The sequence below is a fragment of the Terrapene carolina genome, unplaced genomic scaffold (assembly GCF_002925995.2).
Source record: "Terrapene carolina triunguis isolate 2854851 unplaced genomic scaffold, T_m_triunguis-2.0 Scaffold234, whole genome shotgun sequence".
Taxonomy (NCBI): domain Eukaryota; kingdom Metazoa; phylum Chordata; order Testudines; family Emydidae; genus Terrapene; species Terrapene triunguis.
In genome coordinates, this window is record NW_020664585.1 from 3824026 (window position 1) to 3848428 (window position 24403).

At 44.7% G+C, this 24403-nt stretch overlaps 1 protein-coding gene across 1 annotated transcript in view; it reads right to left on the bottom strand.

Moving 5' to 3' along the window:
* Positions 1-3945: 3945 nt before the first annotated feature.
* Positions 3946-24403, bottom strand: part of ACACB (acetyl-CoA carboxylase beta) — a 60663-nt gene continuing 40205 nt past the window's right edge. The window contains exons 30-53 of the mRNA XM_029912616.1: positions 24041-24140; positions 23853-23960; positions 23549-23605; positions 22918-22959; positions 22589-22804; positions 21424-21579; positions 20068-20271; positions 19224-19379; positions 18670-18792; positions 17611-17880; positions 15969-16066; positions 15471-15591; positions 14825-14935; positions 13968-14111; positions 13477-13597; positions 13179-13275; positions 12686-12782; positions 12279-12414; positions 11492-11669; positions 9345-9457; positions 8492-8646; positions 7648-7818; positions 6051-6187; positions 3946-5768 (exon numbers count right to left, since the gene is read on the bottom strand). Of these exons, the coding sequence (XP_029768476.1) occupies positions 5642-5768; positions 6051-6187; positions 7648-7818; positions 8492-8646; positions 9345-9457; positions 11492-11669; positions 12279-12414; positions 12686-12782; positions 13179-13275; positions 13477-13597; positions 13968-14111; positions 14825-14935; positions 15471-15591; positions 15969-16066; positions 17611-17880; positions 18670-18792; positions 19224-19379; positions 20068-20271; positions 21424-21579; positions 22589-22804; positions 22918-22959; positions 23549-23605; positions 23853-23960; positions 24041-24140 (3238 nt within the window). The 3' untranslated portion in view covers positions 3946-5641. The remainder of the gene's footprint in view (positions 5769-6050; positions 6188-7647; positions 7819-8491; positions 8647-9344; positions 9458-11491; positions 11670-12278; positions 12415-12685; positions 12783-13178; positions 13276-13476; positions 13598-13967; positions 14112-14824; positions 14936-15470; positions 15592-15968; positions 16067-17610; positions 17881-18669; positions 18793-19223; positions 19380-20067; positions 20272-21423; positions 21580-22588; positions 22805-22917; positions 22960-23548; positions 23606-23852; positions 23961-24040; positions 24141-24403) is intronic.

The window sequence follows — 24403 nt, forward strand, 5'->3', positions numbered from 1 at the left end:
TGCAACTGTCTTTAAATGTATTCTCTGGGGGGGGGGGGGGGGGGGGGGGGGGGGGGGTTAAGCAGAAATTTTTTAAACAAAACCCCAAATTTTTTTTCCTAGGGCGTAATAAAAAGGGGGGGGGGGGGGGCTGACCACATGAAGGAAGTAGTAGGGCTGAATTATTAAACTGATCACTGGAGTGGAATTTTAGGAATGACACATTTATCTTAGGCTTAAAAAAAAAAAAGATTAGGTTTGTTACAATAGTTCCTGTGTATTGTGCTTCTGTTGAGTCTTGTGCTAGGCAGTATTACTATTTGTAAATTTATTTATATTTATTGTTCTGAAGAGAAAAGAAATTATGTAAACTGAGCACTGTTCAATTTTTTTTTAAATACAGTAACTCTTTATTTGCATGAACTAAATTATTCATAATCACAAATGCAACACCTTATTTTAAATCACTTTTGTAGTACTTCGGTTTCATTTTGAAAGCTGAATTTAAACAAGCACTTTTGATACTGTGAAACACCTTTAAAAAAAAGTCAGACCAAATATTTTTTTTACTGTACAGTACCAATTCATAATTGTCTTTTTTCCTAATTAATCTAAGCAAAATTGATTCTTACCATGCATTTTTTCTGTAAACTTTTGAAAACTAATATGTATTTGGTAACATTTTAAAATTGGATTTGAAGAAACAGTTCAAACGACGAGTGATGTAAAGCAAATTGTAAGAATTACACTTAAATGTAGTGTTTAGGTTTTTGTACCTCTGTGACATTGAAGTAATATTTATTATTATTTTTTGTTTTGCTTATCACTGTGCCTCGATAACAATTTTACACTTCCTTATAATTGTACCAACGTTGTACCGACTTAGATTCAGATGAAACTCTTCCCTACACTAAATTATGACTAAGAATGTTTTGAAGCAGAAAAAGGCCCCACTAATTTTTCAGTACACAGATTTAAACAAGAAAAAAAATAAAACAGTCAGCCTTTGCTAAATTCTATATACTGATACTCTGGGAAGATGAAGAATGCAGGATCTTATCCCACTGCAAGGTCTAGTGGTACTTTCTTGTTGAAAATCAACATTGTGAAAATGAGATGTGATAATGTCTTATGCGTATATATCTTTTCAAATATGCACGTAAGTAATAACCTCTTCTAAAGTGGCATGATGCTCCATGTCATAATTTATTGTTTAAATCAAGTCCCATTTAGAAAACAAAATAATGTGGACATTGATCATTTGATGTAAGTGGTATCATTTAAGATGTTTTAATTTTTTAATAAATATTTCTTAGTGCTAACCCTAGGTTATTTTAGATGGACTGTGTTAAAATTAGTCTGGTGTACATAAAGCCACGTTCAAAGGGTACTTTGCAGCTAAGTGTTAAAAAGCAACGGCCTGGAAATTGCTATCTGAATATTACCTGGTGGAAAATGGTTTTATCTGATTTAATAATGCAGTAAGCTCAGAAAATGTTGATCCTAGATATACTGTCTAAGTTTGCTGCAAATGACTAGAAACTTCTCTTGAACATGAGACTGTACTTTATCTGAAGAGCCCACCACTATAGGAAAACAGTCGTGTCCCTCATTTCTACTATCCACACAAATTAAAACAGTTTACTTCTATACAGTACCTTTCATCAAACGTCAAACATAATACTACGCCTTGAAACCCACCATGACATCCATTGGAATCACTCCCATTTTACAGCTCGGAAGAGAGGGGCACAGAGAGCGGAGTGGCTCGTTCTAGGTCATTCAGCAAGCCATTTTTGCAGAGCCAGGAACAGAATCCAGGAGTCCTGGCTCCTAGTCGCTTGCTCTCTCCAGATGGGGGGGGTTACAAAACAGGCTAACAGTTGAACCTATTTAGAATTTTCCTGAAATAGAAATAGATGTAAATATGTTGCTTTTTCCTCCTCTCCCCCTTGCCCCCCAGTTCAAACCTCCCTTGAGAATAACACTTTTAAAAGGCGTATGTATCATGTACTTTCCTCCACAACCCACTTGCTGTGGAGAATCTTTGCATCTAAATTCACCTGCAGCCACTGATGTTTGTGTAGTTCCTCTTCTCACAAAAGAAGTCCCGCAATCCATTGTGTATGAAAACAGATTTTGAAAAGATGAGCTGTTGAAATCAGGTTAAATTGGAAGGGGCTGAACGTTACCACTGGACCACTCTTCGGAGGCCTGTGTGAAAGTCACTGCCTCACCCCCCTCCTCAAGTGTCACTGGCTGCCCGACATTCCAGCAAAATGGCTCCTGAGACCACGATGGAACTGGGTTCACATTCCTGAAAAGCCATTCAGGCTCCAACCTCAGCTACCTCTTCACCTCCCTGTGCCTCAGCCAATCCACCTAGAAGAGATAGGTGACATCAGAACTTCTCTGCAAATCAGATGCTGTATCTAACAGGTGCCCCAGGGTTAGTAAGTGACAAGGAAGGTTTTGGATTGGGGCAGGGGGTGGGGGAAAACAGTGTTTATGTTTAATTGCTACAGAGCATCACACAGACCACTGTTGCCACGTTACTTACCCAAGGTCTGGTCACCACATAGTCCTTTCTCCAGATGGTTCATCAGAGGACACTAGATGAACGTCACTCTGGTGTTTTCTGCAGCAGTTTTAACAGCAGCAAGTTTTCTATCCAGTAAAGGGCCTATGCACCCTATATTTCCCTACAAGTCTTTTCAAACATACTCCTACTATCTAGTGCCGGTGCTATAGTTAGGCCTCTTGCTCTCCAGGCACCGAAATCAAAAGAGAGTTTAACCTGAGTAAGGACTGCGGGTTTAGCCCTAAATGAATGCTGCAAACAAGCATACACAGGGTTTCATAATTCTGCCTCAATTACACATGCTTCCCCTATACTGAGAGTTACATTTAAACAAAATTTCAGAAGCTGACAACTAAGCCAAGGAAAGCCATTAAGTTCAGCCTGACGCTTGAAACGTTGATCGCATCCCAAGCGCTAAGCCTGTACAAGTACCAGCTACGCAACTCAGCAGCTCTGTACTGAACACCAGTGCAATGTTAGTTACAGGGAAAATACAATGGAGCTAAACTCCCATTTTTCAGTGCGAGTTGGGCATCCAACTCCTTTAAACATCTTTGAAAATCCCAGACATACAGTATTTCATACAAATCGTATTCAGTTTTCATTAAGAGACAGAGGGTTGCTGAGGGTAACTCGCCAAGCTGCCACAATAAAGTATTCCCCAGTGTGCACAGTAACATGTGCTATTGGCTTTCACTGGTTTTAAATAGGCTTTGACATTGCATTGGTGGTGATGGAACAGAGTTCATCCCTAAATTGGGTGCAGTGGAGGGCATTCCATCATGCACGGGGTTTGCAAATATTCATGTTTTAAGAGATTTTATTTTGTAAGATTACTGGAACTATAGCTAGTTTAATAGCAGAAGTCTTCTCATAGGTTACGTACAGAGTAATCTAAAAGAATCATTTACTCTATGGTCTACCCCCACCCAAGCTATCCCAGAATGCCCTTTTTCCGATCAAAAACAAGTGTTGCAGTGCAGGCCCCAGGCCATGCATCATCAAATGAAGTTCCTGCAAAATCCCCAATCCACCCAGGTAGAAAAGGGGAAAAAAAGACACACCCACACCCTGATACATGACTGAGGCAACTTGGCAGTAGCATCCTTGCTTCCCCACCCCACTCTAACACAACCGGGTTAGAAAGAACCACAACCGGGCATTTCCACACTAACAGCAGGAGCTGGAAACCGTAAAGCTAACCAACTTGCATAGCTCTCTCGTGGCCGAGCAGGGGCTTGTGTATGAACACATTGCTCCAGGAAAGCGAGCTCCATGTCACTTGCTGGCAGGCGTTTCTGCTCTGCGCATTTAATGCAATGAGAGGATACAGGTCATAGAACCTCTGCATTTAGTATAAAGGCAAAGAAACAGAAGTCAGAATCCTCCCTGAAAAATGTCGTCATTTTATTTGGAGCAGTTGGGCTGAATTTCCCAATTCTCCTTCCATACAGTGAGTTTTGTTAACAACACATCCTCCTCTCTCTGACAAAACTCGTTCAGGTGTAACACCTTTCAAATCAGGGAACTTTTAAAGTCTCTCCTGCTGCCCTCCTCTCAATAAAATACACAATACATTCTTTTTGGAAAAACCTCACCACTGGCATTGCATGTAGTAAGTTGTTTCATCACATTCCCTAGCCCACTGTGTGCACAGCTGTCCTGTGCGTCTCTTTGGTTTTGTCAATATTTGGTTTAAAATCAACTGACGGGATCTGTAACATTGCCAAATAATGGCTTTAACACTGTATTTAAACCAGGTAACCTATTCTATTCCCATAAGGCCATATCTAAGAGCCGTAAAGCTGTATCTTATTCTTATGATTAAAGATTACAGTGAGACATGGTACATGTATTGTCATGAGGTTATGCAACCCAGGACAGTCGAAGGATATATGTGACCTGAGGATTTATTTTTAAAATGGCAAAAGGGTGGATCACCACTATTATGCAGTTACATTAGGCAAATGGATTTGTTACCCTCCATGCTACCACAATAGAACAAGGCACAGTAAGATCTAAATCATTGCTTTTACTAAACTAAATAGTTTGAAGTGTGTGATATGTTACCTTAATTCATGAGGTCAGGTTAACCACTGACAAGATCAGGTCCACATGTGCTTTCCCGCCCCACTCCAAATAGAGTGTACGTGGGTGGGTGGGGAAGCAGGTGCAGACACTGGAATAATTCCAAGGAATTCCAAGATGAAATGGAAGGGGACACCAATTAAAGAAGAGATGGAAAATTCAACTGCCCCTTTTCATTCCCTTGTTAGAACTGGGGCTGTTTAACAAATCCTGCACTGACAACTGTGTTAACAGCTGCAAACTTGGTGTCCTGACCACAAATAAAATGAAGGACAGGTTGAAATGTATGGCTCTGTCGAAACCTTCCCTGGAATCCCTGACCATGCTCCAAGAATTATTTCATAATCACCTCTACTAAACACTGCCATAGCAGGGGAATGAAGAGGCTCTCCAATGGTTTTCTAGTGGTTAGCGTGAATGTTTTTCCAAAACACAGTTTTCTCTTGTTCATTAAAAATAACACCATTTTCTTATTATGCTGGCAGATGTTTGGCAACAACAAACATTAGTACAAAAATATTTCTCTTTCTGGCTATTATACAGAGTTTGATTTCTACTCCCAGCTCCATTCATTCTAATGAAATGTATCTCAACATTTTACTGGGTTTACAATAAAAAAAATAAACGATTTTAAATTCAGTTATAAAATGACCACGGGGCCCATCCCTACCGGCTTTGTTCTGGAGACAAGGCTCCTGAGGTCAATTTGGGTTGAATTTAAATCCCACAAAAATGCCACTGTAATGGATTTGTTTTTTTAATTGTCCCCACAAATCCAGGATGAACACGGTGTTCACAGAAAAGCTATTTTTATGGTTGAAAATGCAGCAATGGCATCATTTATTGAGAGACTTCAGTAGAGTCTAAGGCTTCAACACTAGGGTCGAATACACGCAGGCAAGAAGACATCTGGTCTCAAAAGGAGTGGTTTCTCTCTGTGCGCTTCCTTGTCTATAGTGATTGTTCCTGGCAGCCCCACTTGCGGCCTCTCTGTCAAGAAGGGGGCGGGTTATCCATGGTAGATAAGAGACGAGTGATCTGGGTCCTCTGTGCACGGGTGATGTGCTGAGTCATGTGAATCATGCAGTCCAGGGCCACCTCTGGGTTTGCTTGAACCAAGCTACATTGGACACAAGAAGGGAAGGAGAAGGGTGGCATCATTTAATTACTGGCAGAGAGCTGGGCATTGTACATGACACACAGAAAGACAGCTTCTGCTCTAAAGCTCTTATAATCTAAGCAAGAACCATCCAGTGCCTCCTACACACTATACTCAAACTGTGGTGAAATCATCTATTGTGGCCATTTATACCCAGGAGTATTAAACGTACTACTCAGTTACTTTTAACCAAGCAACACCCAACTTCCTCCAGTAAGAGGCCGGAGCACTCCATGTACTCACGTCCGGATATGTCTGAGGGCGTAATCCCGTTTCAGATATTTGATGTTTTCTCGAATGGCTGATCGGGAACCCTCCTCTTCTTGCAAGTGTTTCTCCAGCCATTCCACCACCGCCTGGTTATTGTCCCAGAGATAGCCCTAGAGAAAACAACAAGAGCATCTTCGCATACTCCTGGGAGAGAGGTGGGTCCTACAAAGTCATCCAATCCATCTTCTTTCCAGTGCAGGGTTACTCCTGATTGTACTGTCAAATCCAGTTTTAGACTATTCCAGGACATACAGCCTTCCTTGGGACACTATTCCTCGTACCAACAGATCTTACCCTCACATATCTTTTAAGGCCCGCGCAGGTCCTGAAAGCTGAAGCAGTTATGCAAACAATGTGATGCCTTAATTTGCATAGCAGGTGACTATGCAATGCATCATTTGCATAATTCTACTCCCTCTCCCAAAGATTTCCGTCTCACTTCCCCTCTCTCTGCCTCTTCCCCCAGCATTACTGTTCTGTCAGGTTTCTTCCTCCCATTTAATATCCCCCCCAGACATCTGGGCTAGTTCCCCTCTTCCCCCCCCCAGATGTATTGGTTTGCAGTTTTTCAGTTGATTCTTGGTTTCTTATTAATTTATTTTCCCACTTTTCCTATTCTCTTTCGATGGTTCTGTAACCCCCTCACCTCCCATCCTTACTGGTATTTGCAACTCCTCTCTTCTCAGTGTATTTCATGCTCCACATTCCCTCTTCCTGATCATTAAGAAAGATGTTAAATAAAACCTGAGCTAAACAGAGATCCCAAAAGTACATCACTAGACCCCCTCCCTCAACTCCGCATGACAGTGTTCATAGCTAAGGCCAAGCAAAGTCAATTGGTGGAGCAAAACTTCACGAGGTTGTAATCAACTGCTTTACTCAAAACTGAATATCCTTGAATCTTACATCGAATGTATCTCACGTTCCCTTCATCTACTAATTCCATCATTTCATCAAGCACTTCAGTTTGTTTAGTGAAACTTATTCTGAAACTCATGTAGTTTACTGCTTAGGGTTCTGTCTTTCCCTAGATGGTTAGTGGTTCTATTTCTCTTAGTATTGGTTCTATTATTTTACAAGGGACAGAAATCAGACTTGCAGGGTAGTAACAGCCACGATTGTCAATTAACTTAAAGTTCATAAGTCATGACTTAGAGAATTTTTATTTAAAAGATAAATTAAAAAAATACAACAAAGAAGCTTGAAAGCACCGGCATGCAATCTCTTCTTTCTCCACTGAGAGACGCTGCTTCAAGATAAAGAGATCAACCAAGGGACTTCTTTTTTTGCGCCATTTTGTTTAAGTTTGATGATCACTTGCATCCAGTGTAGGTCACCTGATCTGAAGAACCGTGCTTGGATTTCAGTGGCCATTCACCATGGCAGGAACGTTACTCAAGCTATGGAACAGTAACTCTGATCACGTTTCAGCCAAACTCAGGAAGTCAACTGAGCGTGTGCACGTGTGGGGAAGCACGGCAGGCTGTCGTTGGACAGTACTGGAGACACTGAGAAAACAGACTGCAAATCAGTAACATGAGAAGCTGAAATAGCCAAGATGAAGAGATACCTTCACAGCTCCTTCCGTCTCCATGAACCAGCGGCGCAGCATGGACTGGATGTGAATGTTGCTGAGCTCACTGTCCGCATTCAGAATCTCCGTTTTCACCACCTCCTCCAAAAGGAGGCGCCGCAGACGCCAATATAAGAACGTACGGGCGTTCTTCCACTCAAGGATATCCTGGGGTGACGGAGGGAAGAGAGTTCAAAATTTAGGCTTGTACAGGAAATGCTTTGGGGATGGCGGAGATGAGGAAATAGCTGAAGTTCAGGATACTGGTACACTCTATTTGTCTGGACAAAATATTTGGGATGGGCAGGGTGTATCCTTGCAATCTGCATCTCCAGAGAGATTCCCCATTGTGACTTCCCCCTGCTTACAGACATGCTGCCCTTCTGAAAAGTAGCATCGGAATCAGAGGTATAACCTCTGCTGTTCAAACTCTGCAGGGACAGCAAGACTCTCTCCAGCAGCACAATGCAACGCCGATCAGAATTCCTTTCCACACAGCACAGCGCTCTAACAGAGCCCGACACTGGAGCCAATGGGGTTCTAGGTGGGTGCTGCGGGGTTCACTCCTACACTAGGAGTTGCGGAGACTGGGGCCTCAGAAATACCAAGTCAGAAGCATTGGTGCTGTCATGTCACGCAGCAGCAATCTACTTCCGTGCTCCTGCCCATCCGTGACAGGACAGGGTCTCACCCACATCAGCCCTGGCGCTGCCCTCTACAGTAATGAGATTTTTTTCTTTAAAATGCCTTGACCATGTTTTCTAACGCTGAATCATCGGGGTTGTTACATTTCCCCAGTATCAGCACAATAAAAGCTGAAAGCAAAGCGCTGTCGCTTAACTGCAATAACGCCCTTCTCGTGCATTCTTCCTGGCGTGTCGTGAAGGTCAGCAAACTGCACTGCCACCTGGTGGAAGATGGGTAACAGGAGCTCTTCCCGAGCTTTCAGCTGCTTCTCCAGCTCTCTGTGATCCTCTTCTAGGAGTTCTGGGGTACCTGTTTTCCAGGAAACAAAGCAGCTGTCAGTCTGGATTTGAGTTCAGTTACCTGCAAGCCAGACTGTAAGAGAGCAGCAAATTTTAAACTAAGAACAACCAAGAAAGGGTTAAAAATTCTCCTTTAAAAATAAATAAATAAATAAAAACGAAAACCCATGGACTTAACTACTGTACTAGTGACTTTAAATGGGAGTTTGTAGTTTATACACTGACACAAATGTGCATGGCACTCTATAGAAAAATAAGGCACTGTCTCTGTCCCAAGGAGTTTCCAAGCTAAAGCTATGCCTAAACAGACTGTGTGAGTGCTTGTGCTTTACATACAGCATCTTTACAGTTTCCTAAGGTCTTAGAAACAAAAAGTAACTTAGAAGAAATAACATTTGTAGAGCTGATGATTGTTCTCCGAGGGCACGTGTGAATGGTGTGAAGAACAGATAGACAAGGCACTATGGACATCACAACCCCTTAGATTATTATTAATTTATATTCAAATAGTACGGAGTGGCCCCAATCAGGTCAGGCACTGTCCAGGATTCACTGTTAAAAGAAACCTCCACTGGCACCTAAACAGGATTTCCCAGACGGTCACTGCAGCACCACTATTTATCCATCTCCAGAGTTCATGCCTCATGCTTTAAGCTAGCAACGTAAACTGGAACAAAAGGGAAAGGGGGAAACAAATTCTCTTCTTACCCAGCTGTTCAACAAGTCTGGCATAGACTGAATCAATTCTTCTCATGGTCTTTATCAAATCCTTCCTCCTGAATTTAATTTCCACTGTTCCTTCAGCTTCTAAAATGCCTCCCCTAGAAAGGACGGAGGTTTTGTGATGCCAAGTTTGGTACAGTGGAGAGGTCTGTATGGGGAAAATACATTCTGGGAAGACTTTCCAGTTTTATATTATTTTCTGCAGAAATTTTGTTCTTATTGTTACAGTACAGAGGGTGTTTAAATTTGAGGATTGAGAGCAGGGACGTAGGAAATCTGCAAGGGTTTCCCTTCCCAAATCTGAGATTTCTGCAGCTTTCTCTTTTTAGCATTTTCTACTGTTTGCCCCTATGGTCAGTAGTTATCACCAAGTATTCACGAAGACAAAAGGAGGGCCATTAAAAATAAGAAGTTTATTTAGCCCAGCAATGCATATTGTTGGAGGACCAGTTATGTAGAATATCCAGCAAATTGTGCTGTGAGAGCCCAACAATTTTTAGCTGTTGGCTCATGAGTTTGGCAGGTTAACAAATCTCATAATGAGACCGCTGCAAATGAGTCTATGAACTCATAAAGGGATCACATAACGGGTTTGTATTTCGCCTGCAACGTGCCTCACATTTTTGGGTGTTCTGTATGTATTATTTCTAATAATAATGCAGGTTCTCTCCTAGTACTTGAAAGATCTCAGCAGATCACCAGTTACAGAGTTGTAGTTGTATAACTTTAAACAGGACACTGGTTAGGTATTGTTCAGACTTTTTGCAACAATTGCATTCACGATGACTGCCCTGCTTGAAAGTCAGGCAGAAATGTGGGTGAGGTGATATCTTCTATTGGACCAACTTCTGTTGGTGAGAGAGACAAGCTTTTGAGCCACACCGAGCTCTTCTTCAGGGCTGGTTCATTTGGTCCAATAAACACCTTGTCTCTTTAATATCCTGGGACCGTCATGGCTACAGCTACACTGCATAAAGCAGAAATGTGTTTTTTCCCAAGTGTAGTTTAGTTTTCTCTTCCACCCGTGGGCTGTTGGGAAGGATTTATCAGTGAAGAGAACACCATTCAAAGGCCCCCAGGCACGTGGCACGGAGAATACACACACTTTACAAGCACAGGAAAAGGAAGGTCACATTTTCATAGACTCACAGATTCCAAGGCCAGAAGGGACCATTGCAATCATCTAGTCTGACCTCCTGCGTAGCACGGGCCAGAGACCTTCCCCCAAATAATTCCTAAAGCAGAGCTTTTAGAAAAACACCTGGTGATGATTTAAAAATAGTCAGGATTGGAGAATCCACCATGATCCTTGGTAAAATTGTACCAATGGTTAATTACCCTCACTGTTAAAAATGTACCCCTTATTTCCAGCCTGAATTTGTCTAACTTCAACTTCCAGCCATTGGATCATGTTATACCTTTCTCTGCTAGATGGAAGAGCCCATTATTAAATATCTGTTCCCCATGTAGGTACTTATAGTCTGTGATCATGTCACCCCTTAACCTTCTCTTTGTTAAGCTGAATAGATTGAGCTCCTATCACTCTAAGGCATGTTTTCTAATCCTTTAATAATTATTGTTGGTCTTAGAATCCTCTCCAGTTTATCAACATCCTTCTTGAAGTGTGGACTCCAGAACTGGACACAGGATTCCAACCGTGGTCACACCAGTGCCAAATACAGAGGTCAAATAACCTCTCTGCTCCTTCTCAAGATTCCCGTTTATGCATCCCATGATCACATTAGCCCTCTTGGCCACAGCATTGCACTAGAAGCTCATGCTCATTTGATTATCTACCACAACCCCCACATTTTTTCAGTCACTGCTTCCCAGGATCGAGTGCCCCATCCTGTAAGTAGGAGCTACATTCTTTGTTCCTAGAGGTGTACATTCACATTTAGCTCAGCTGTATTAAAATACATGTTGTTTGCATGATCCCTGTTTACTAAGCAATCTAGATGGCTCTGACTGTTTTGGGCTCATCATCCTTGTCCAACCCTTAAAAAAATATTGAGAGACTGACTAGAAACTTAAGCCAAAGGCTATGGAAAAATGCCTAGAACAGTAGAGAGTTACAAGGAAAGTACCAGAACAGGAGACTCCAAAAAAACCCTGAGAAAGATATTACCTACCTGCTCTCCTTGTCTGCATAAAGCTCCATGTACACAGGGTTGATTGTTGGATCAATTACTACCCAGGACCCTCCTCTTAGCTCAGCATGTGGGGGGATGTAGACAAGAACTGGCTGTTTAAACTGCCTGAGGCTATCGACAATGTACGCACCGAACTTCAGCACCTGATCGTACATGTCTGAAAACCAAGACCTTTATGTTATCAATCATTTCTGGTAATGCCTCCTGCTCTGTGGAGCTACAGAGACACGCTGTGGGTTGGGTGACACATGCCAGGGAGAAGCGCCAGGTTTAATACTTCACTCCCTATCCCTTCTCTGGACCCCTGCACTTACCTCTACTCTAAAGTGCCCGTCTCTTCCAGGTGCCACCCTGCAGCCATCCCAGCTGAGGATGCCCAGCAGTTTGACTCTATAAAACCTGCTAGATTTCTTACTTAAGCAACCCAAAGCACTTCCCTCCCTGACAGAGACTGAGCAGGCTGCCTCCACAGTAAAAAATAAACCAAACAAAAGACACCCCAACCTGCAATGTGACACTAATGCAGCCCTCCCGTCCCCCAGCCATCAGCCCCTGCAGCAGCAGCCGTGCAGGAGAGCTACGCAGGAGGCGAATCTCAGAACAGCATCACACAGTCAGCATGCTCTCGGGGAAACAGCACTCCTAGAAATAGCAGCAATAAAGGGACATGCTGAGCTTGCTCAGGATCCCCATACTCCACGGAGGGCCACGTGGGATCACAACCCGGCTCTCCTCCCTGACTCCTGTTCAGCGAAGAGCGAATCACCTTTCATGCCACCGGAGAATCCCCTCCAGTTTGCAAAGATCAAGAGAGGGAGCTGCTCTCGGTCGAAGTCCCTTATAGCCTGGGCAGTTTTAAAAGCTGAATCTGGGAACCACACCTGCCCAGCCTGCTGGACTATCTGAAAGAGAGCGAGCAGGAGTGTTCAGTTCGGATTAGATCCCTCTTGGCAAACGAGGCTGGTAGGTCGACAAAGTACGGTAGTTGGAAGGTTTAAAACCAATGAAGGGACTCAGGGTAGTTGATTCCACCAGCCTGAAAGACGAGGAAGAATGGAGAAGCCAGAAATCCATACAAAAGGGTCATCCAGAGCAGGATTTTCTTCTAGCTTTACGATACGAAGCATTGCCACTGTACATACATTCACACTCCCCAATGGTTACCCAACATACCTTTGCTTCAGAATCCAGGTTTGCAGGGTCAGCTGGTATAACCATCTCCACAGTCCGGGTCTCCACTGCTACCACACCGATGGGGATCCCTCCCAATCTGCAGAGAGCCAGGGACCAGGTCAGTTTCTAAAGCAGAGATGAATTTTCACTTCTATCGAGCGGACAAGTTCAACTGGTCTCAAAGCAAGTCCAGGGGGCTTGCTTTCCCCACTGCTCAATAGAGCAACATAGGGGGGACACCACAGAACCCGTTCCCAGGAAGGCCCATCCCCCAGGAGGAGACGACGCAGCCCCAAGTTAATTAAAGCACTGCTTTGCTGAACGTCCGCTACCTTTTATACAGATAGTTTAGTGCCTACTCCTGCCTGATTTACCACTCAGACAGGAGCACAGACTTCAGTGGGAATCGGGATTCTGCACGTCCAGGCAGGAAATGGCTCTTAGTGTACACTGTTAACAGCTGGTTTAGGGAAGAGCCGCACTTTGTTATTACCTTGCTCTGCCAACTACAACTGTCTGTGCCCAGGGCTGCATGATCTCCATGAAAGTGCCATGATCAAAGAAGCCGCTCTGCCAGGTTCCCTTAACAACTGTGCAATGAAACAGAGCGTGTAACTGTAAGGTTATTTTGCTGACCAGTTCACAATAAACTCCCAGCGCACATTATATCAAACAGCAGTAAAATTCTGCGTACACAGGACTGGGAGGATTTTACAGCAACAAATACACGTAGGATGGGGAGACAGAATGGAGTTTTTGCAGAAGGTCTAGGTTAGAACACCCTTACTTACTTGGATGTGGTCTTCCTGCCAGCATCCATCTGGGATCGTAGGGGGCTTTGGAAGGGACAAAATCAATTTCTCGTTCAATGGGGTCACTTGTAGCAGTAACAGGCACTGGGCTACGATTGTCCTATAAGAAGAAAAATCTCTAACCCAGTTTTACCAAACAGCACTACAAAAATCTGCTGGACAATGTTCGTTCCCACTCTACCCTTTACCCTACTGAAATGCTATGTTAGGCTGTTACAGAAATAGCATTAATCCAGACTAATTCCCTTACGTATAATTATTCTTCCTTACGGACAATATTTCACATTACTTTCTACGATGCTCCTAGTGCATTAGATGGTGGCACAAACGCCTTCAAAACAGCAACTACAGAAGTAATTTCCGCACATAGAATGGATTATAAAAAGCTGTTGGGTGTTTGTGTTAAACACGGCATTGCATTAAATAAAATGTCACAGCCAACACATTGCTGTCCTGTCGGAGCTACTCACCTTTGGCATATACGAAAGCCACTGTAAGATGGTATAGACGCCCTCAAAGTCGTCTGGGACAGTCACATGGGAAACACCATTATGATGCATGATCTGCACGCCTCCGAGCTGGTTATTGGATGTGTAGACCTCACGCCCCAGGACCTAGTTAAAGTTACAAATAGAAAAGATTATCACCCCTAGAGTAAAGTAGCTGTAGACCTTATGCACACACAAACTTGTGCCTGTTTAGTTAAAACCAGTGCAAACCTCTGTGTAGACACGGTAATTTTAAGTGGCTTATTTTAATTTAATTTAAACCTATTCTTGACTGACTTAAGCTAAATTTTGGTTTTGTAAAGTAGGAGTGTCCACACTGCCTTTTGCATTGGTCTAACTAAATGGGTTTAAAAAAAATCTCTTCTTAAATTAAGCCGGCGTAACTCTGCATGCAGACAAGTTCATACACCTGCCGCACTGAACTAGCTGACTGAGCAAGGCACTCTGAATGCCAGCTCTGCCAATGACTTGCTCTGTGACCTTAACAAATCTCTCAACCTTTCTGTCTCAGGAAACACAGGGGAGAGGTGTATGGATTAATGTTTGTAGAGACCTTCAAATGCTGTGAATCACTTGTAATTCCCTTACTGATCTCTTGTACACATATTCCATGAATAACTCATCTGGTTTAAACACCTATCACATCCAGAGTACTGTGGAGTTTTTCTGTGTGAAATACTTAGTATCCATTATGGAATTTAGCAGGTGGGAGACAGCGAATGTCTCTGGTTGCTACAACCAAGAGTGATAAATCAGCACAGGAAAGGACAATTTTCAGGGGAAAATAAAATGATGGGTGGAACTAAACTCCTCGTTACCTTATTTAAAGCACTAGCCCCAGTGAGGATGATGTGGGAATTCTCCACCTGTATCACTCGCTGCCCTAGCCTCACCAGGTAAGCGCCAATTCCAATGGCACGACATGTCACCTAAGAGATGCAGACAAGGAAGACAAAAATTACTGAGGAAAAAGGGCTACATAATCATGAGGAAGAATCAACAGAACTCTACATTCTTTTGTACCAACCTGGAAGACAGGTAACGAAACGGCTGCTGCTAGTCTGTTTCATCTAAATGATACACCATTACCACAATCAAAGTTACTGAATGAAGACTGAACTCTGGCATTGTATATAATAACCTTCTTGTTTCACTCTGGTTTCAGGTTGCCAGCTGATAATGGCTAGTTCTGCTCAATATTCTGTTGAAAGTAGTACACCACTGGTGTTTTAGACCAGAAAATAAATTCTAAGCATTTCACAGCTTTAGCACACTTCATCTGAACACCAATAGCTAAGCTGGTTCATGGGGATTTCATAAATATTTGGCTCCACTTCACATGGCCAATCCTGAGCAGTCTCATCCTGTGTGGCTTTAGAAGCAAATGCCACAGGCGCCTCATGTGCTGGATAAGAGTGAAGGAGAATGGCTCATACAATCAGCTAATGATTCCAAAAGCCATACCATGCTAATGGTCACAATTTCATCATAAGCAATGGAGGACTCCCCAGCAATGGCACCAGAAGCTCTCAGGTTCTCCACACCGAACCCTTCATCTTTACCGATGATATCAGTTAGGACATACCTGTGGGGAAGCGGAAGAGACAATACAGAGCCAGAGAAGACAACAGAACGGGCTCATTTTCACAAGGTGCAAGGTAAGGCCTGGGACCCAGGCACAGGAGACACCGTGTGACCTAGGGCGAGGCCCTTTGCCTCTCCAAGCTGCAGTTTCTTCATCTGCGAAAGGGGACGATACTTTCACTGTCTCACAGGGGTGCGATGGGGATAAATCTAAATACCTGACAAGTCCAAGACACTGGGTACATGCTCGGGGCAGCTAGCTCCGTGTACCATGGTGGCTGGTTCAGCGTGCTGGCTCGATCAGAGGTCAGCGGGGAACTTACACCTCCAGCTCGCAGTGTAGACGTACGCAGGGACTTGAATAAAAACCCCACTCACCTGGACTCTCCTCCTTCCTCTACATGCTCACAGTGCACGGAGTTCACAGAGCTGATCCTCGTGTAATCCTGTGGCGTCAGGTACAGGTACTTGAACCCCTTCCAATAAAGCGGGAAAGAATTAGCTGAAGAAGCTGCCTGCATAGCCATTAAATACACTATTTCCAACAGGCGCCTGCTACTTGCAAAAGTTAAAGTCTGTTACAATACAAGCATAAGCAGCTTGTAGTGCAGTTTTCACTGATTGGTAGTTTAAAAATCTAATAGCTTATATATAATAAAGCTGTAAATGTATTTTGCTAATTTAAGTTTATAAAGAGCACAGTAATGTATTCATTTTATAATGCGTACACACACACACACACGCTCTTATATCGATATACCACCATATTACACGTAACACACTGATACAGCATCACCAAACCGCAATAAAATGTATGCAAATACCCACAAGCGGCTATGAGAATAAACAGAAACCCTTAAATTCATTGGGTAAAATTTTCAAAGCATAGAATTTACTTAGGGTCCTTAAGTCCTTATGTCCCATTCGCTTATGATGAGTTAAGCACCTTAACTTAGGCACCTAGCTCACTTTTGGACAATGAAACTTAGGCTCCTTCAGTCATTTTGGGATTTTTGAAAATTTTGCCCATTGTTATTTTAACCGTAGGGTTATTTGTTAGCCTGGACTGTGAGACAAAAAGAATAAATCTAGCTTTAGACCCATGCACAGCACAAAGAACCCTGCACCACATGCATAGAACTGACCATCAGCCACCACTGAGCCTCTACAATCAGTCCACTGAATTCTCAGGCTGCCCCCTCTCCTGTGGCCTGCTTTGAAAGGGGCATTTTAGTGCCACCTTCTGGTTTCCTGATCCAGTTAGTGGGTTCACCAGACACCGCAGAGAGGGGTGGGGCAGATCCCACAGCCCAAAGGTGGCAGCCAGCAGCCAGCAGACAGGATGCGGATGGAGGGTATGTGGAGTGGGGGGGGGAGGGGGACCTGCTTGTGAGTGGAGCTCTGCAATCGGACTTGTGTATTAACCCTGTATGTTATTGTGACGAACTGAGACTGTTCTTAAAGTAGTCTGTGAATGCTGACAGGGGAGTGTGGCTAGGATGGTCTGCATTGGGGGATGGGTGAATGACTGAAGGGGAATACCTGAGCATGTAACATGAGAACCCAGGAAGGGGGGGAGACCAGGTGACACCTTTGCCCGGGAGACTGAACAAAGGCTGTGGGAGGGGTCGCTGAAGGCAGAGGCTGGGAAGCTGGCTGGTGAGGTGGCTGGAAGGCAGGGAGGGCTCTGACCCCAGGAGGTGGGCTGGGGTGCCCAAGGACCCCAAGATGGACCTAACTGTGGGGTATCCTGTTGTCTGTGCCTGCAAGGCCTGTCTTGGACTGTGTTCCTGTCATCTAAATAAACCTTCTGCTTTACTGACTGGCTGAGAGTCATGGTGAATCGCAGGACGCCGGGGGTGCAGGGCCCTGAGTCCCCCCATACTCCGTGACAGTTATCAAATCCCATTTAATCTCAGGGCTGCTGTTGCATCTTTCAACCCTTCTGATTCCCAAATTGGGTCTTTCGCAGAGAAGGTTTTTTCCCTCCCCCCGACTGTAATGAGACACATGCACCTACCTTGTAGGGATCCATGGGATCCACCCAGGCTACCTGGAACATGTGCTTTATCTCATCTGCAAACCCTATCCGTGCCCCGCTGTTCGCTGCAATGTAGATCCGGGGGACGCCTTCCGAGCGGGCCAGCTGCGAAGCTCGCAGGAAGAGCAGATCCTCCTCGGGCCCGAAGGAGCCAATCTTGTAGGTGATGTCGTTACTGATAACAATGATGTCTCGGCCTTTGGGATACTCAGGGGTTTTCAGCTTCATTTTGAAAGCAACCATCCCAACCTGCTCAAAGAGATATAAAGTCACAAGGGCAAGTTTCTCGAGAGGAAGTAAATACTGGTTTTAGGCTACGCTCTGTTAATCAATGGCTCTTCATACACACACAGCTTCTACTCCCAACAGCATTCTCCAAACTTTAAAATGTAACTCAGGTTCAACTTGCAGAAGTTCAGGCTTCTGATAAAGTGGCTAGAACACCTGGGAAACAGAATCAGTCACAGCTCAGATATGATTCCCTAACCATTTATGCGATTCAATTCATTCCTCCAAGATGCACCACATAACAAACTCTGCACAGCATCTTGCAAGGCAGGAGGAAGGGCTCCACTTGAAAGTGATGCAGCCAAACTAACAACAAAAAAAAGCCTGTGAAATGGGACAATTTTTCAAGCCCTGCCTAACACCTAAGGACTCAGCCATGCTGAGAGGCACCTGTGCCACCACACACCTGTGAGACAAAGGAACAAACTGTTGTGCACCATTTATTGGGATTATATTTACTTGTAACAGGTCAATCAGCTCTCTACATAATGCGTTGGACAGAAGTGCAACTTACATCTCTTCCTTTCATTATTCTGTAACTAATCTCTCTCTCTGGCTCCACTCCATTCTCTCTCTCTTTTCCTTCCTATAACAGATCACGATGAATCTTTTTCTGTGTTGTCTTTGGTGTCTGTTTCCTCCTCTCTCCTTCCCCCCCACACCTCTTCCCTTCTGTTTTCTGTCTTTCCCACTACCATACCATACCTCCCCAGCTCTACACTGTCTCCCACCTACTCATTTTGTTCATACCTCATTTCCTCCAGGTATCCTGTTCATCTCCACCAGCTGCCCCTGGGAATCCAACACTAACTCAGTGTAGGTTAGAACATCTTTGGGGTACATTTCTGTAGAGCCCCACAATTTAAAGATAGCCTGCAAAAGAATCAGTTAAGAGAATTACACACACACACACACACACACACCAGATGAGACAGAAACCATGTGCTGAAGCAGTTCAAAGGCTACTGCTGCCCCACAAATGAACATCCACATAATGATATTCTAGTTATTTAAATAAAGAGGGGACAAGAACAATAGCTCAGCTTTGTTTCTTGTTGTACAGGACATTCTGGTGCAGCTCCTTCACTGGCATTCCCCCACTGAAGTCAGTGGAGCTGTGTCAATTGTACATCAGCTGAGGATTTCCATAGAAAACACTTTACATAAATGAACCTGTTTTTATGTTAGTTGGGGGTAGAGAGGGTTCACCCCTCGGCCTCTCCCCCCCCAAACAGGAAAGCTGGAAATGGAACTAGGAAAGGAAATGACAGGAATATTTCCAATGGCTACTTAGCAGGACTTACCTGCTTGAACATTTCAGGGAAGTCGTATACATAGGTAGTGCCTAGCGACTGTGCCTGGAAGCGCTTGGACTGGAGCAGGTCCTTGGTAACGTATGGTGTGTTAATCAGCATCCCATGCTGTGGCCCTTGCTTATCCCCATAGGAGTGAAACATAATCTAAAGGGAAGGTCAGAGAGTCAGTTCCCCTCCCACGCAGGTGAATTGTTCTTTACAAAGTTAATGCACAATCCCTCAGAGTGGTTTAGAAATGTTAGATCAGTTAGTATATGACAACTGCCCTACACGTTCAGTGATAACTGGATTCAATATAAAAGAACAATGTATCCAGCTTGGGTGGGGAAGTCACAGATGATATTGTAATGAACTAGTAGTGTCTGCATGCACCACTGCCCTCTGCTGCTCGGAATCAGAACAGTGCAACTATGTGTCACAAGCCCCATACTCCTCAGAGCTGGCAGCAATTCTCCTCTAGCTTAAGTGGTGCTTTTGGAGCAGGAGGGTCAGAGTTCTGTTCATGATGTCACTTGGAGGTTCCATGTAGCTACAGTGTGCAGCTGAATGACAACTGTGGCCCCAGACTTGTTACAATATTTTCAGGAATTGTAACACCTTGAGTGGCAGCTCCCAGGAAGCCCTGACAGGAACTACTGACTCCAGCCCTAACAGGTGCAGAAGTCCCTCCTGATGCTACCATAATTGAGTAATTGTACTTGCTCAGCTATGGTAACAAGATCTGGTGAAAGGAAAGCCTGGGGGGAGAGAGTCTGAGCAGAGGGGAAACGCTTTCAGACTTTTTTTTTTTTTTTAAATGCACTCTGCATTAGCTCCAGTGTAAATCACGCACATTCCCAGTCCTGGGGTCATTCACTTCTTTGTAGAGACTAATATCCAGGTAGTAGCCGGACTCATTGGTCAGGAAGAGACGGATAGGAATGGCTTTGCCAACAGGAGTCAAACGGATATTGATCTTCACTTCAGCTTGCAGGACCCGGAGTTTCCACAACCTGCTGCCGTAGCGCATCACCATGGAGCGGACAGCCTCCTCGATCTAGGGACACAAACGCCAGACACCTGGGCATGCTTGCCGATCTGGCAGGGGAATCTCAAATGGTTTCATTCAGACAGGCCAATTAGTCTCATGACTACGTAACACCACACTCTAGGCCGTAACATGGCACAAGTCTAAGCACAAGAGCATCTTCTCCCTGTCCTGCTCCTTTTAAGCTTTCACACACAGACATTTAAACGTGTACCAATGAGAAATTGCTAGACGTCCCCCTTCCCTGGCCCTGTACCACCACCTCCCTGCTCTGATCTCCAGCATCACTGCAACACCCTCCCAGTCCCCTCCAGCTGAGCGCAACTTGGTGCTGCCAAACGTGTTTGCCTGACAAGAAAAAACAAACTGGTTGTGTGGAACAAGTTGTGGAATCTCAGTCATTGGAGGTTAAGAGCAGGTTAGACAAACACCTGTCAGGGATGGTCTAGATAACAGGTAGTCCTGCCTCAGTGCAGGGGACTGGACTAGATGACCTATCAAGGTCCCTTCCAGTCTTACACTTCTATTCAATCTCCTCTCTCCCTCCCTGCTTCTCAGTTCCTGACAGCCCAGAAAGCAAGGGTCCAGTGCACCACCCACATTGAGCCCCTGGTGCTGGCAGGCAGCCACTCAGTACCACTCACCAACCATTTTACATGAGAATTCCTGCAGGTCTAAGTTTAACAGACTAATTCATTCCTATGTTAGTGGTCTCAGCATCTCCCCAGCACAAGGCACCTCCACCAGGAGCACGCAGTTAGAACAGGAGGGAAAGCACACAGCGACGCAGCCACATGGAGGTGTTGGGAGTCTGAGTCCTACAGCTAATGGAGTGGAATGGGGGAGAGGGTGGAGGGAGAACGGAACAGCAACAGGATGGTCACTACTTGGGGGAAGAAACTTCTCCCATCCCTCCCAATTGCTGCCCCTATAGCCAAACCTACCACTGTGAAACCTCTGTGTACAGGAAAAAACATGGCTGTTCCATTTTTCGTGCCCATTAGAAGTGAAAAAGAAAAAGTTATTGATTATTTGTATTACCATAGTGCCTTGCAGCCCTGGTCATGGACCAAGATCCTGGGATGCTAGGCACTGTACAGACACAGACCAAAGAGGTGACCACTCCCCAGAAAACTTGTTCTCCACTTTGACAAAGCTCACCTTGGATGGATCCATGATGACAGTAGGCACAAAGTTGAGGAAGATATGGTTACAGTCAGTGCGGACACTGGTGTTGCTGAAGGCCACTTCCAACTCATCCATTGCTTCCAGGAGTAACCGTTCACCCTCGTTCTGCAGGTATTCAAAGGAGGCCTCCTGGAACAGGGCACAAGGCAGCATGTGAGCTGGGAATGGATAGCGAGCGGCAATACCGCCACAGGTAAGACAGAAGCTTGTCCCTGCCCGAATCAGGCTGGTGAGCAAAGCGCAGCCTTAGCCTCCAGCTGTAATACAGAAGCATAGGCCATGGCTGTGACAGGGTCAGAGGAGGGCATTGGCACAGGCAGTCTCCATGTGCCACCCTCCTGTATTAAAAAGGAGCAGAGCTGCAATACGCTCCTTCACAGACACAACTGGGCGTGTAATCCTGAGCTCCTGGCAGGCCAGCCTTCAAACTGGCAAAGTTTGGGCACCCCCCAAAAAAGAAATGCCCCACACCTTGGCTATCCTAGATCACAGTCCTTAAAGCCAGAGTAAAACAACAGCAAGGAAATCATAGCTTTTCCCATTGGGTGTTTCTGAACACTATCCATTAATGCGTCAGCAGCTTGATGGAGGAAAAGGTGATCTCTGAGAGAAAGTGACCTGGAGGTGAGGTACTATTTCAAACCTGTCCCCAATTGGTTGTGGCCAGAAGGATGGTCTTGGGGCTAAGGCACTAGACTGGGATCATGGATATTGGGGTTCAGTCCCCAACTCAGCCACAGACGCCCTGTATCAGCATGGGCAACTCATTTCAATCTCTGCGCCTTAGGCTCCCCAGAGGGCAGCATGCAGTTGTGAGGATAAATTCATCAACGTCTGCGAGACACTACGGAGATGGGGGATAGAAAGTGTCACAGATGGCCGGTAGTTTCTACCACATCTAGCCAACATGCGTCTGCATCTCAGAACCATCCTCACAGCTGGTCCCCATCTTGGCAGCCACAGCAGACTGGCTAAAAATGAGTAGCACATGCCTATTCAGAGAGAGGGGTAGGAATACACTACAGGCCCATCCCTCCCTGCACAACAGTCTTCCAGAGAGCTGTACAGGTCTGGACAAAGCGACAAAAACACTGTGTTAATTTCGAGTCACAGCATAAGGAACACTAAGTCCTTTTACCTTAGTGATGAGATCAGAGTGTCTTATAATGACTCGTATGAAAAACCTGTAGTCAGTAACTTCATTGCCCTCTTCCACTTTGGCAGCTCCTAGATAGAGGTGCATCCTGTGGTTGGCACAGGGGACAGCGGTCAGGTCAAAGTTACGCATCCGATTCAGCTCCAGTTGGAAGGCCAGGGCTGGTTCCAAGTGCCGATAAATCCGGTCTTCTGCAAACTGAGTGCACCCCAGAGAAGAGAGCAAACCTCTGTTTGACTTTGGAATAATTTCACTATTTCTAGAGCTGACTTAAGAGACATCAGACAGTAGAATTGGACAATGAGCCTTACCTCATCTCTTGCTCTAAATGTAAAAAACTTTGGAAATTCGCTCTACAAAAGGGAAAAAAACAGACACATTAACAAAATTAACCCAGCAATGGCATTAAATACAGACAGGAGGCTCAAACAATTCTCACCTGTACTAGCAAAAAGGGCATTTAAACACAAGACAGTGAAGTCACCCCCAAAAGAGGAAGAGCAGCTTGTAACATCTTTGTTCTGAACCCATCCCACCCCCATCAAAAAATTGAGTTGACAAAATAACATTCACATTTTATATTAAGAGTACCCTCCTATAAAGAGCCACACAATAGATATGTCAATCTATTGTTACAGAGGCTAACAGATTGCTTATGCCCAAATAAATGTGTTAGTCTCTAAAGTGCCACAAGGACTCCTCGTTGTTTTTGCTGATACAGACTAACACGGCTACCACTCTGAAACCTGTCAGGTTGCTTATAACCATCCATAACACCTTCTACTGATGTCCTTCTTTTATCCCTCTAACACATAATACTCATGTCTGTAACAGGCTTGTAACATCTAGCCATCATTCATTAGTCTTTAAAAACTATATTGAGTGTACATTTGAAAGCGTGACCAAAATGATACTGCAACTCAAAGTCCTCTCTCTGCTCACCTTCTGCACAATTAAAAATGTGATTCTCCGGAGGCCACAGTCAACAAGGATGTTTTTCTGTATGAAAAGCAGGAGACAAGCGTCACGTCACCGACAAAGCCTTCATGTGCCCAAGGGTATTTTAAGTCACTACCCCCAGGAAAACAGACAACTCTGGCAGACATTACCACTAACTCCACAAATAGGAACATTATACATTGCCTGCCAGGACGGCTGAAGTGACAGCTGTAGTACATCAGGTGAGCATACTGTACAGGAGCTGCACCCCAAGTTTATAAGCAGAATATTGTATGTGGCACAAGACCTTTGACTGAGCAAAGGTTCTGAAGACTGGCACCAGCTCCTCATCCTCAAGGTGGCCGGCCCATCGGATGGCTGTGTTCAGGATGTGGATGGGCTCCTCTTGGATGTTCTGAAAACAAGACGGTGAGGTCAGTCCCAGAAGTGTTCACGCTGTGTCTCCAGAAGGACATGACCAGACGTCAGCCTCACCTTATTGTCCTCTACTTCGTAGAGTGTGGATCGCGCCTCGCTGAACAGGGGACTCTCTGAGGGTGGGTTGGCAAAGCAGGAGATCACTTCATCAAAATTCCTGGCAGAATCCAAACAGGGTGTGGTGGGTAAGTCAGTGATTGTATCAAGCTAGAGAAGTCCTTGCACACAACCCACCTAATACAAAAGCCAACAGCCTCGAACTATGGAGAGTGTTCCCTGAGGACAAGCATTCAGCAGGGAATTGGGTACGTCAGCAGCGAAGGAAAAACTTGCCTGGGACTCAATTCCACAGACTCCCTCTGTGACCTTGGGAGTCACTTGTTAACCTACCCTCCTCCAAAGTTCACAAGGATGTAGTAC